We start from the raw sequence: 14,603 nt of genomic DNA, 5'->3' as shown, positions 1-14,603 counted from the left end.
TGATCTTGCATTTCTTGTTAATTAACATGTTTTACATTAGTCACATTTGCACATTTTCAAACACTAAAAAATATGTTGATTTATTTTTCATTTTCAAGACATGCTTATTGCAAATTTGTTTTATTGTATGAGTATATCATCTCGGTCAAAATGAGACTATTTTGGTGAAATAAGTACTTATTAAGAAATATTTTAGTTTTATATTTGTTAAATAATACACCATTTTTAATGAATAAACACACTCTATTAAAAATAAAAACAATGTCAAAGTCTTCTTTAAAAAAAAATAACCAAAAAATAAAACCATAATCTTGTCCCTAGTAATATGATGTTAGTAAATGGTAGTAATTTTTTTTTAATGCACAAAATGTTCATAATCAATCGTTATGGTCTCAAGTAACTGAAGCTCTGCAGAATTTGCTCCAGTGAATAGTTCCTTGATTTGGCGTGCACAGACAAAAGACAGTGTATTTATCACTTCCTGCTGATAAGCACTGCTGGGTGTAAGGCAGGAAGTGATGCCGTCTTGAGTTGGGAAAATGGCCTCGCTTGCAAGCAAGTCATGATCGTTCACACTCTTTCGGACTTGGTAAAAACCTGAGGATTTTCTTTTAGGCATTGTCTTTATGTATTACCTAACTAGTTGATATTCTCTGCATTTACAGTATTTCTAAGGGATGCATGACATGTGTGTTATGTTTTTGTAGTGGTTACTGTTAATTATAACCATAAAAGTGTCACTCTATTTTTTTTTAAATTATCTATTTGTGAAAGAATTAATTTTCCAACATTTTTTCCAGACTATCAGAAAATTCTGACTGTTTTTCAGCTAAGTTTTAAACATAATTGTAGAAATAATCTTAATTTATATTAGACCTTGATATTTGACCTGCAACATAGATTTGTGAGATACCTACTGAATTTTTTTCCATCGACTCAGTATTGAATGGGACATTCATGATTCATTTGCTAGGAAGATATATTTACATAAGTTGTGGAAAAGAAAAATTCGTTCTTAGATATTAACGTTGCAGTTGCATGCATTTTTATTCACAATGTATAGTTCGACACACTTACTTAGAGCCTGAGGAAGTGTGTACCTGCTTGTCACCCCCTATCCTTCTCAGAGGTGGGTCTGATGCAGTGTCGGAGGAAATGAGAACTTCATATTATACAGGAAAATAATTTTATGATCAGTTTCGCATGTCACGTTGTTTCTAATACGTTTAATTTACCTTTCAATATCTGTATTAAATTACAAAAAAGAAGAATGTCTGTGAGTTTGTTTCATATACACATCTAAAGATTTACTCTGGGCTTAACGTTATTTTGGACAACTTTTCCTTTCACCTGTCTAAATGAAGCCTCTTCACTGCATGAAACCTGGGGGCAACACACTGTTCACCTTTGCTAGTTGGTCTACGAGGCAGGGAAGAAAGAAGTACTATTACGTGGAGGCAGGGCATTCGAGACAAACTAAGCGGTACCCGGGGGAAAAAAAAAGTTTCCCTATTCTTTAATGCACTAATTATTAAAAATCCGCAATTTAAAAAAAAAAGTATAAACTTGTAAACGTTACCATTCCCGTTATTGTAAATGTGATCTGCGTGTATTGCCTAGCTTGCTATATTTATTTAATAATGTCATAACTGAACCGGGGCCCCTCCGTGGAACCTGGGCACCGGCTTTGAATATATATACTGTATAGAAGTCGCCAGCCCAGGTTAAAATTTCTAATACGGTTTTGAGGTAGTTGGTTAATTCACCGCCGCAATCGCCACCATCTCTAGGGCATCCGACTTGTGGTGGTCCCTAGCGGACAAGTGTCTAACCCTTCAAACACCCCTTCCCCCTCCCGTTGAACGACCTTGAGCTGCAGTGAATGTGGGGTGGGGGATGCGGGGAATGACAGCGGGCGACAGTGCTGCGCTCTAACGTGTAAATAACAACCTAAGACAATACAGGGCGTTACGGCAGCGCACTGCAGCGGTGAAGTTCCCAAGCTGCTCATCGTACGCTTCTGAAAAACGTAGAGTAAATCCTATCCACTCGCGACTTCTAGACAGTATATATATATATATATTTAAATCACCGGGGGGGGGAGGGGGCCTGCGTGGGGGGGAACGGTCAGGGACGCGGGCTGAAGCGGGAGTGGGGGGAACCCCGACTGTGCCCAGGCGGATCTGCAGACCCGCGCCCACCCCAGGCACCAGAATGTGAGGCGGGCCCACTCCGACCTCGGTGGCCAGCGCATCTTCAACTGGGACGTGCGCAACAGCTACAGGCGCATGTTCTCCACCCCCTCCCCCATCAAGATGAGGCCCCCGAGGACCAGCCCGCCCAGGCCTGCCAACACGGAGGCCGTCAACTTGCGCAGGTGCGGTCCACTCGCTTGGATATTTTTCTTTGTATTTGCTCATCGGCCCGTGCTTCTGCCATGTTTGCCTCTCGCTGCACCGTCGTAGGGCCGAGCTTGTGAGGAGGGTTTAAGGTGATACGGAAAATATCCCAGACGAAGCTAGTCTCGGAGAGATAGAAAGGAAAAAAAAAACACCCTTTCTTTTAAATCATTTAAAATGTCTCGAAAAGTCATTATCAAAACTATGTATTTACCTTATTTTGGTGTATTAAAGTTTAAAAATATACATACGTAGTGTAGCACTAAAAAATAAAAAAAAATAACAGACTTCAAAGGTTAAGTTTGATCTTGGAGGAGATTATTTTTTTTTACATCTCTCCAGTTTTTTGTTTTGTTTGAGGGTTTGGTTTATAAACTCCAATTTATAGCCAGGCTTGCAATCTTTAAAACTCCTATTCCAATTCTTTGACAAAAAAGGCTCTTAAATCCCTTGAAATTATTGACATTGTTCTATGCAAGGTGTTTCAAGGAATTCGATAGGCAGACTCGGCAAAGGATTGGAACAGGAAATTGCAAATTAGAGATGGTTTAACCTGGCTCGACATAGGAGTTAAAAGAGTTAAAAACCAACATTTTTAGGGTCGAACATCTCTCTTTCTTAGTCACCTTTTTTTTATTGGCAGCAAAGTAAACTAGAAGCACATTCATATCAGATACACTTTGATGGCTGGCTCGTAGTTCTCCTAGATATTCCCTGGATCACCCTGAGCCTGTAACAAACTTGGAGAAGCATGTGAATCAGTCATGTGCAAGCTGTCGAGAGGAGAAAGTGCCTATAACTTTGACAAGCCAAAGGGACTTGAGTATGTACAGAACAGCTGAGTCTAGTCTGGAGAAAAAAAATTGCTAAATAATTATGGCTCTATTTATTTGTGTCTCAGATTATCTGACTTTATAAAAAAAACTTATCTTAAAGGGTTTATTTACACATGCATTCATGTTTAAAGTTCCTTGTAATAGTTAAGTCTAATGTGATTTGTTGAAACAAAAACTGTAGAAAATATCACACACACTAAAAACTAAGAATTTTCTATCAGTGTGCACTTTTTTTTCTCAAGTGATTTTAATGTTTAGTCCATCACCTTTTAATAAAATAAATGTTTTAGATGTCTGTGATGAGTGCAGTTTTCACTACACTGTAAATGGGAAAACCAATTATTTTTTTCTTTGAGGGCAATATAGATTTAAAAAAACATGATATTTGCCGTGTTTGCTTAAGGTTATGCCTGGAGACAGAAATACATGAAGGTTAGGTAGATGATAGTCTTACTGGGCAGTAGACAGGGCCGGTGCAAGGTAAATTGGCGCTCTAGGCGAAAAACCTTAATGCCCCCCCTGCCCCCCCGCCCCACCAACAACCCCCCTACCCGGGACGGGCATCCCAAAAAAATTTTCCTTGCCTCAAAATACATCATGTAAGCCTAATATTTTGTCAACAATCAAATGTAAGCAGGTTTGTGTTTTTTTTTTTTTTACTTTTTTACTTATTACAAATCATAAACAGGTCACCGTGGACTTTAAATAATTACTTATATCAATATAAACATTCCAAACTGTTACAAAAATCCATTTTCATCTAGTTTCAATAATCGTTAAACATATTATACCAGCTGTTATGTGTCGTGCTGCGCCGCCCCCCAGCTACTTGGTGCCCTGGGCGGTCGCCTGGTTCGCCTGTACGGACGCGCCGGCCCTGGCAGTAGATGCCGTGTCGAACAGGGCGAGGGTCGCGGCTTCACGGGGGGGGAGCGGTGTTGCTTGCAGCTCGAAGCGGAGGGCGTCGCGGCCGCAGCTGCGGCGGTCCATCAGCCAGCCCCTGGGCCTCAACGAGCTCTCCCCGCTCACGAGGAGGAAGCCTTGCGGCCCGCCCGCGACCCGGGCCCCATCGGGCAGCGCCCTGAGCGAGGACGAGCACGAATGCCACGGGGGGGCCGGCACTTCGGACGACGAGATGATGTCGGACTCCGAGTCCTCCGTCGCCTCGCTCACCGACAGGAAGAAGTCCTTCGAACAGGTGCGCTGTGGAAGATCTTTGATCCAGCACGTTCGAGATCGCGTCCGTGCCGGATCAGCAATTTTTATGGATTATTGAATGTCAGTATAGTTTTGACTTGAACACCAAAAAAAAAAATGTAATATACAATACCGTGGTATTTAGAACATCACTGATGGGTAGGGACACCTGTATTTCGCGAGTACATTTCGTGTCAAGGTATTTCACAAAATACTATAGCTTTTCTCCTGTGGTTATTGGCTGAGGTCGGTGAGAGGTGTCTTCCCGCTCTTGACGAGGCCAATGAGAATGTGTTCACCGTACTGCTGCACCCTCACAATTTGCCATGACTCCTAGAAAAAGCTACAGTGTTTTGTGAAATACCTTGACATGAAATGAAATCGCGAAATACAGGTGTCCCTACTGATGGGCGTTGGTATACCTGTACTTATCTATTTTAATATAACAAACCGTATTTTCTTTAAATCAGGGGCAGAGGAAAAAGGGAGGTGGTCTTGTTTTAAAAAAAATATATAAGATACGTTTTGGCCTACTAGATTTTTAGTTGTAATATTTCGTTACAATTACATATAATGTCGGCCACCTCTGGACTAGGTCAGGTTACTACGTATATTGCTGAATGCACGTAAAAAGTAGCACTCTGTTGAACATTACTTCTTCAATCAAGGCAGCAAGGATGCGGTGAAAACCTTTTTCTTATAAAAGAGGGAATTTCGTTTCCCGTTTTGTTCTGGTCTCCCCTGTGGTTTTATACTCAGGTATGCCTCACATTTGTGATCACAGAGTCGGGGCCCACTATGATCCTGGAGGTTCTTCTCGCCTTAAGCCTCTGTGCAAGTCACCAAACTTTTTTTATAAAAAAATAATAATTAAAAAAAAAGGGTTTGTTGCCACTATCAGCATTGGAAATGAAACTTGATACTTTAATAATCCATTTTGAAGGATTAAACAACATAAGAAAATATTAAATAATTCACTTGATCGATAAAACTAAACAAATTGTAACCAAAAGTGACGATGAAAAAACCTGCAAAAAAAATCTTATAGTTATGATTGTTTCTCTACTTTATTCGTTATTCCCCCTCCCCCTCTGTCAACAAGCACCCCACTCCTGAGTATTTCATTATTCACTATGCTCTGATGAGTCATCACCTCGATTTACTTTACCGGCTGGATATAAACTTGGCTTGTACGTACAGAGAGGACCGGCAGAGCTGACCGCAGAGTGTGTGTGTGTGTGTGTGTGTGTTGGTAGTCGATGGACGAACCGCAGAGTGTGTGTGTGTGTGTTGGTAGTCGATGGACGAACCGCAGAGTGTGTGTGTGTCGGCAAGTCGATGGACGAACCGCAGAGTGTGTGTGTGTCGGTAGTCGATGGACGAACCGCAGAGTGTGTCTGTGTGTCGGCAGTCGATGGACGAGGAGCTGGCGATACTGGCGGAGGCCGTGTGGGACCACGTGGCCATGGAGCCGGAGGAGCTGGCCTTCCGGGCGGGGGACGTCGTCGAGGTGCTCGACACGCTCGACAAGGACTGGTGGTGGGGGGCGAGGGGCGACCACACCGGCTGGTTCCCCGCCGCCTTCGTCCGGGTGAGCGCTGCTGCTCTTTCTTCTCTCTCGCTCTGTCTCTTGTTGCTGTGCAGTTCCGAAATGTTCCACGTGAAACTAGGAAATTTTACTGGATAAATAAACCATGGCAAGTCTCCAGAAATTGAATATTTTTAAGTTATAAGTCGGTACCTTTATAGAATTATTTATTATAATATTTTTTGGTAAGTGTAAAATAGTATTTTACCGCATAAAATTTGTGCTCATTATGCCTTTGCCTAATTAATGAAACAAAATTCAAGCATAGCCTTAAATTAGGTATAAAAATACTGGAGTAAAAGACGCATACGAAACAATAATCAGGTCAATAGAAAATATGGGTGACACCAGAATGGAAGAAATTATCAATCTTTTTTGGGTATCTGTTATTTTAAAGTATTGGTTGCAAAAAAATTAAATCATAAATCCAGGAAATTGGGATCATCAGCCGGTACCAGTACTAAAATGATTACACCTGTACATCACTACTTTTCTGTGTTACTTCAGTTTCGTCGCAAGTCACAGTATAATCTCGTCCCGGTGTCGAGGTGAGCTGTGGATTGCTAGTTGGTCCTAGCCATGCTTGTCGTGCCGGCAGCTGCGCGTGAGCCAGGAGGACACGGTGGAGGACTGCCTGGCCGCGATGGCCGCCGGCGCGGCGTCCGTCTCCCAGCTGCGTCGCCGCACCAGCATCTCGCTGCTGTCCAACGACCAGGTGCGCACCAGCGTGGTGCGCGAGCTCGTCAACACGGAGCGCGACTTCGTCAGGGTGCTGCGCGACGTCGCCGAGGTGCGTGCGTGATCCCCCCCGCACGTGTCTCCCCCTCTCCCCTCGTTCGCTTCCAGTGGCCGCCGCGGTGGAGCTCCGCTTCAGCCTCTCAAGGGGCCTGCCTAGTCAGGGGTATAGAGGTGATACTGAGACCGGATGATGAGTGCAAATCTCGCTGGTGCTTCCAGCAGGGTATCTGAACTAGCACACAGTCTTCTCGTCGTGCATGGGGAAACTATGATATTTGAGTGGTAACAGTAATATTAGTATATGGTGGAGAAATGAAGATAAAGGTATAATACAATTCTCTCTAGTGCTTTCAAGAATCTGTACAGCTGACAATCGAATGACATCCAGTTGTACAACGAAGTTGTCTTCCCTTACAAAAGCGAAAAAAAAGGGGGGGGGGGGGGAGGCAACCCCGTGTGCCAGCTGACCGATCACAGGAAAGGATTCAGGAAAATTACCATGTGTGGAATATTATATGCTGCGAGAATATTTTTCTGAAAGTCTGTACAGACATCAACATCACACCACCGCATGGCTCGCCCTGATTGACTGGCGCGAGGCAGCACCCAGCGAAAGTTCTAGTTCATTGCTGTGAAGTTGTGCGCCCACGTGCTAGGTTTTTCAAACAACGCACTAACTTGAGGCGTGAAAAATAACTTGCTGGCAGCAGTGTGTCGCACCTGGGTCTTCCTTTCTTTTTAAAACTTCTAGAATGTTACAGTCTTACTGCCCAAGGGTGCTTTATAATTATAAAAATGTAATTAAGACATATTAATTTTAAATTAACAAACAGTTTAAAACAAAACAAAAATACTACATTCAGCTTTATTAATACTTAATGTTAATATTGAAGCACAATTAAAATACTTTAAATGACTATGCATAATAGAAGAAACCATGAATATGAATTAATTATGAAACACTAAGATAACATCAGCAACATAAAATATTCTCAGTTAATTGTTAACAGACTGGTAGAGCTTAGTGGCTTTTTAAAAAATAAATAAATAAATAAATAAATAAATAATACAATGCAATACACTTAAACTCTTGCCTTTCAAAATTTCAGTCATCTCAAAAGGGCAAAAGTAACAGTAGATCCAAAATTCAAAAATTAAATTATCAAAAATTTCAAATAGACTTACCAGGCATTGCTGTTTCATCTCATCTAAAGACAGTATCAAGCTGAATTCATTGAACACTTCAAAGCACGACAGAACGTGAATTTCAAAAAGCAGGCCATGAATACTCTCTGATTAATTCTCCTTAATGTGTCTCAGCAAGGGATCGTCCATTAATCACGTGAGGCTCGAAAGGAGGGGGGGGGGGGGGGGGAAATCACGAAATATCACAAGGGGGGAGGAGGGGTGTAGAGAGATATCACGTGTATTTATTTTTTCGCGCAATCTCTACTAAACCGAAAAGCGACGCGTGACCTTGACTCGCTGTAGCCAGGCAACATTATCCCCGCCCGGCTCGGCTTGCCAGTCGCCAGTAAGACTGTGATTTTGGCGCCGAATATACATGCTGTGCTTAATTTTCCAGAATTAAATTAGATTATACCTATATTTAAAGATAATATTCTGAAATTTTTAAAAATATTTTGTACCAAAAAAATTTACGTGATTTATTGGGGGGGGGGGGGGGGGGTGTAAGTCTAAATCCTCACCAAAAACCACTAGGGGGGAGGGGGGGTTAAAAATTTGCTAAAAAAACATCACGTGATTAATGGACGACCCCTAATGGCAGATACTGCAGGTTTCATTATTCTCAGTCTAGTTTTCTAAGAATCCCTACTTAACATCTGATAAATATTGCTTAGATTTATATATATATATATATATATATATATATATATATATATATATAAATGATCTCTACTAATGAGTACAGAAATTTCTTGGCCTATAGGGTTAAATTATATCTGACTAAAAGAAACATATATTCAACTGGAATTCCTTCAATTCATATTAGTTTGTAATATTCCTAAATTTTTACAGTCCTTTTACTGAATTCCTGAACTTTTTTGAATGTGGAACTCTGCAATACTGTAGTAAATGTTTCAGTTTTACACATGAATGGTTCATTTGGTTGGATTGTTGTTATTCTGCAGGGCTACCTGGCAGAGTGCAAACGCCGCTCCGACATGTTTACGCCGGAACAGATCTCGACGATATTCGGGAACCTGGAAGAGCTGCTGAGGTTCCAGTCTGTGTTCCTGGAAGACCTGGAGAGCCACATAGACTGGGAGGCCCCGCACCGCAGTTGCGTCGGGGAGTGCTTCCTCAATCACGTACGTTTATTCCTGCTGGTGATGAAACATGCGGCACGATAGAGCATCCCATGAACGGGTGCTCTTTCGTGGCTGGTAACTCTATCAGCATGCTTATTTTGACAGCTGAATATTTTTTTATAGCATCTGAGAAAAGTTATGTCTAGTGGTTTTAACAATCCATACCTCCGGCTAGCTCAAAATTGGTCTAGATTGCACATACATAAAAATACTCGAAGAAATATTTGGGTTTAGAAACACTGTTCAAATTTTGTTAAAACGTTGCTCTAAATGATTATGTTGAAAATATTGATATTAAAATCCCGTGTTTTCAGACAAATTTTCATCATGGAACGACAACTTAAAAAAAAAATATTTTAAGTCTCAATGTGGGCTCAATACCTGTGACTGGAGTCAACGAATTCTAAATTAAACATCCAAAAAATGTTAAAAATCAGTACAGCCTGAACTGCAGCCGCGAAATTTACTTCAACATATAATATTATTATTTAATTTTGAGCCATCGCCCAACCGCGACCTTTCGGTATCACAACCACACAGCGGGTAACATGGCAGCCCTTTTTCCTGGGAAGGGCAAAAGGTGCTAATGTGACATAATTTACAATCAATCACTAAATTATCCATCAAAAAATCAGGCAATCATGGGCACATAGCAGCAGCACTTTGACATTACGGTTGTTCCCGAATAGTTGAGGAGGCACAATATTTTATTTCTATTGATAGAGAATCCTGCCTTTTGTTTCTTAGTATCCACTTGCATTCAGTTTTTATATTTAGATTTTTTGGAGTGGCCTCGGAGTCCCTAGGAAGTGCATGGGCTCCGTGGAGCAGAGTTGAGGATCACTGCTTTAGACTAAATGGTCCTCGAGATTTTTAATCCGGCACTCAATGGTTCGGCACATTCCATAATCCGGCACCAATTTAACAGCTCACGTTTGGATTTTTTTAGTGCATCAGGCTGTCGACCTTGTCTATCTAGTCACATTACTGCACTGCCAGCATTTTTAGTTCGCGCAGAGTTTATCATTACTGTCGGTTTTCATTCAAGGGGGGTTACATCTCACATTTCAATAATAATTTTTGTATTAATTTCCAATATAATTTTTTTTTAAAGAAAAACCGTGGCCCCCCCCCCCCCCCCCCCCTATTTTTAATCTATAGCACAGATTATTGTAACTTGGTGTAACTTGGTTTAATATTACTGTTCTGCATATTCATTTCCTTTGGTATTCCCATTAAACCTATATTGATGTTTGATAATCTAGGTTAAATCACTAATCTGTAGGGATAAGATTATTTGGTGAATTGTGATAAAACTGAAATAACACAGCAAAGCATGTTGATACATTCAATAAACCAAAATGCAAGTTAATACTCTATTTTTTCACCAAATGTAACTTAAAATTGAAATCATTCAGCAATTTAACTAAGCTTAACTCAAATTTAAAATATATATATGTACTAGCTGCCCGACCCGGCTTCGCACGGCTATACTAATGGAAAAAAATTAAGCCACATCTCCCATTTACAGTAATGGTAAAAAAAAAAAATCAGTGACAATTTATTACAATGCTGTATAATGTACCGGAGAGAAAATGAATAGCTCCGATGGTTTCCCGACTCGTGCACGCAACGTATAACTGATGTACCCGTACTTCGCTACGGCAGTCTACAGGCAGATCACTCTTGCGCAGCTCATTATAAGTACATGCCCCTCCTTGTGGGTACGCCACTGCCGCGCGATGCCCGTTGCCATGGAGACGCAGAAGGCATGAACAATGCAAAATCCTGTTCTCATGCAGACAAAGTACCCACTGTTGCCTGGTTTTAACCACCCATGGGATCCAATTTACGGAAAATGTCATCCTGCGTAACATAAGGAACATTACTGTGAAGTTTCAAGTCTGTAAAATATATATACTTGAAAAAAAAAAGGGCAATTTTTGATATTTAAAGTACTTGCAAAATTTCAACGGTGATGAGGACTGCACTAACAATGAAATAGCCGTTGCCATAGAGACGAATGAAGCATCAACAAAGCAACAGCCGTTGCCATGGTGATTTCCTACCAAAAACTGGAAATAAAAAAAAAAATTTAGGGGTGGACTACCCCTAACATTTAGGGGGATGAAAAATAGATGTTGGCCGATTCTCATAGATACCGGATAAGCACAAAAAATTTCATCAAAATCGGTCAAGCCGTTTCGGAGGAGTATGGCAACGAAAACTGTGACACGAGAATTTTATATATAAGATATATGTATGTATGTATGTATGTATGTATGTATGTATGTATGTATATACATACATACATACATACATACATACATACATACATACATACATACATACATACATACATACATACATATACATACATATACATACATAGGCATGCCCAGACATTTCCATTAGGGGGTGCCCTGCTAAATTTTTAAATCAGAAGCTGAATTTAGAATGATAAATAGCCTAAATACATTCACTCATTGCCGTGTTTATATTTTTGTGCAGTATCAATGAGATATGTTTACTAGTTAATATTTATATCCGTATAATTTTAACAATCTTGAAAATATGTTGTTTTTTTCCATAGACAATGATTAAAGGGTACTTATACATTTCCCCCCCTCAAATTTTCCAATAGCTTGGCCCAGATCTACCTTGAAATGAACTTCTTTTTAGTGAATGCAAACACAGCAATTCAGACAACAGAACTTTAACAAACCTCTTAAATTTTTTTTTTTTTTGCTTGGCCTTTTTAAGGGACCTCGTGTTTTAAATAAACTACGGCGGCTGTATTTCCAGAACGATAAAATGTTTAAAAATATTTTTAATTAGCACGCTGCAACACTGAAAAACAGTTTGAGTGTCACAGTGCCAGGAATGTACGAATATTAACGAACGCATTAGAGAAAATGCCGATCTGAGTGATTACATTAGAGGGGGCCATGGCCCACCTGGCCCCCCCTGTAGGCACGCCTATGTATATATATGTAGTTTATCATGGCAAATTCATTGTATCTAATTTATCATAAATTTTATACCAACATACACATCGACTGGAAAAAAAATTAATATTAAAGTTTTTTTGGCTTGTATCTATTTTTAAGTAACACATTAAATGACATTGGCATGTTTTCAAACGCACAAATATTTGCTGATTTAATTTAATTTTGGTGAGTACCTAGTTTTGTTTTAGACATGCTTATTGGGCAATAATGATTTGATTTTATAATTGCATAGTGTGTCAGTTAAAAGGTGACTATTATGTTTAAGTTAAGTATTAAGAAATATTCAAGTTCCATATTTGTTGAATAATGGGTACATAATGTTTCTAATAATGACAGTGAATGAAAATAAAAACTCTCGTCCCTGCTTACCCGCCACGGCCCGGCACCTGGAGAAGCGCCGGTATCCTCCCGAATGGCCCGGGTGGGATCCCCGCGGCTTGCGTGCCAACCGAGCGTGTGGTCTGCGCAGAGGGCCGGGTTCCGCATCTACTCGGAGTACTGCAACAGCCACCCGCTGGCCACGGCCACCCTCCAGGAGCTGTACCAGCACAACAGCTACAGCAAGTTCTTCGAGGCGTGCCGGCTGATGCGCGGCCTCATCGAGATCCCCCTCGACGGCTACCTGCTGACCCCCGTGCAGCGCATCTGCAAGTACCCGCTGCAGCTGGCCGAGCTCTTCAAGTACACCAAGGTAGGGGGGGGGGGGCTTCCCGCGCACGCACCTTCGCAAGGATACACGTCGCTGATTATTAGAGACCTGCAAAATTCGCGGATTCATTCGGTGATAGGCTAGAATTCAAACACATATACCTCTTGGATAATTTCGCTATTGGCTTACTGTTCATCTGGACGAATCTCAATCAGTTATAAACCCCTCAACCAAAGAAGGATCGAATCACAGACGAACCAGCTGAGACGATTTAATGAACTTGCGTTATTTGCCCGAGTGTACATGGGGTATGTGCAGTCTATCCTGAAGGCCATCGAAACCGCGAATTTTTCAGGTCTCTACTGATAAGTATACACAAATAAAATGGTCTCTTTCCAGTGGTTTTTTTTTTATGGGGGGGGGGGGGGTGCGGCTCATACATCCTTATTAAAGCGTTTGCAGGTACAGTAGATGTTTCCCTAAAAATTATGCGCCGGCCCGTCCGTGCTCTACTCCTACATTCACTCTCTGTGTTGAACCTAACTGTTTTGAAATAACAACAGTACATCGTAGAAGTTCCGGATGCATTTCTGTAATGCTGACAATGCTGTGAAAACACAGGATGTCCATATACTATTTACAACAAATCATACCTAGTTTTTCTTACAAATGTTCAATATGTGCACTTTGGTTAACAAATTCGGGGTAATGAAAGAAAAACCATCTTCAGTTCTATGTCTTAACTCTGGCAGATCATTAGGTAGCGGCGGAACGTAGACACAAAATTTTATAAAGCACCAAAGGAAAAAAAATTGCATGGTGTTGTGTCAGGTGAACTTGGAGGCCAGCGAAAAGGAGCTCTGTCGTCGCGAATTGCCTATACCATCAGCGGATGTTTTTGCCACATGGGGGATCACAATTAAATTTTAATAGAAATGCACGTAGAACTGAAATTACAGAACACAAAATGCTTAACGCTCAGGAGTTGCCATTTTGCGTAGGTGGTGCTGCAAGCGAGAAAACAACAAAGCAGTACTTGTGCATATGCTTATCTAAAACTGTTTGGGTTACTCTGTAATAGTGACCTTGAACCAACACACTACAATGCTTACATTTGATACCATTAAAATCTATAACGGGGACATTCTTGTATGGAAAGACTGTATAACAATGTTGACAGCAATGGTGTCTAAAATACTGTGTGCTGAACAATGGTGTAGCCATTTGGAAGGGACCCAAGTGTTGTTTGAACACACAGTAAATGCATAGACAGATGAACAATGTTTATTTATGCGCTCACACATACTCACAAAATAATCTACCTAAAGGTCTCACAAGATGTTTACCAATATGATGTAGTACTATAGTATCCAAAATTATAATAATTAAAAGCTTTGTAAATATGTTCTATTACAGAACTGTTTGTAACAAAATCAATTTTAAAGGTAAAAAAGAATGCAATAAAAAGTAAATAATATATTCATAAAAAAATAAAATTTTATATAATTAGTTTCGAAGGAAAAGGCATCATTAGTCGTTTGCTACACACCCATAAATTCATAGGTTCACGCGAGCTAAGAGTTAAACCTAGAACACATGCATGTTCTGGTGATGTTTTTTTTCTTAATCATTAATAAACCAGCAGTAACTAAATGGTCAACCACATTGAAATTCTTCCTACACTAGAACATTTTCTCTTGAGGACAACAGCCATCGAACAAATTACTGATATTCAAGAAAACACAGTGCCATCAATTCTAGCCTACAGGTCATTGAAAAATTTCCAGATTTCTAGTGATCACTAATGACTCATGTATTTGTGAAACAAAACACCTGCACTACACCCAGAGAT

The 14,603-nt window shown here is 40.5% G+C and overlaps 1 protein-coding gene across 3 annotated transcripts in view; it reads left to right on the top strand.

The window, feature by feature from the left end:
• Nucleotides 1-14,603, top strand: part of LOC134543346 (spermatogenesis-associated protein 13) — a 250,784-nt gene that overhangs the window by 222,393 nt on the left and 13,788 nt on the right. For 2 of the 3 annotated variants that reach the window (XM_063388318.1, XM_063388319.1), the window contains exons 9-14: nucleotides 2,178-2,377; nucleotides 4,061-4,433; nucleotides 5,844-6,023; nucleotides 6,619-6,810; nucleotides 8,912-9,091; nucleotides 12,572-12,793. In XM_063388318.1, the coding sequence (XP_063244388.1) occupies nucleotides 2,178-2,377; nucleotides 4,061-4,433; nucleotides 5,844-6,023; nucleotides 6,619-6,810; nucleotides 8,912-9,091; nucleotides 12,572-12,793 (1,347 nt within the window). The remainder of the gene's footprint in view (nucleotides 1-2,177; nucleotides 2,378-4,060; nucleotides 4,434-5,843; nucleotides 6,024-6,618; nucleotides 6,811-8,911; nucleotides 9,092-12,571; nucleotides 12,794-14,603) is intronic. The other variant, XM_063388320.1, reaches the window with a different exon arrangement.

The sequence above is a fragment of the Bacillus rossius genome (assembly GCF_032445375.1).
Source record: "Bacillus rossius redtenbacheri isolate Brsri chromosome 9 unlocalized genomic scaffold, Brsri_v3 Brsri_v3_scf9_2, whole genome shotgun sequence".
In the NCBI taxonomy this organism is placed as follows: domain Eukaryota; kingdom Metazoa; phylum Arthropoda; class Insecta; order Phasmatodea; family Bacillidae; genus Bacillus; species Bacillus rossius.
Note: the sequence above shows the minus strand (reverse complement) of the source record. Positions and strands in the feature narration are given on the sequence as shown.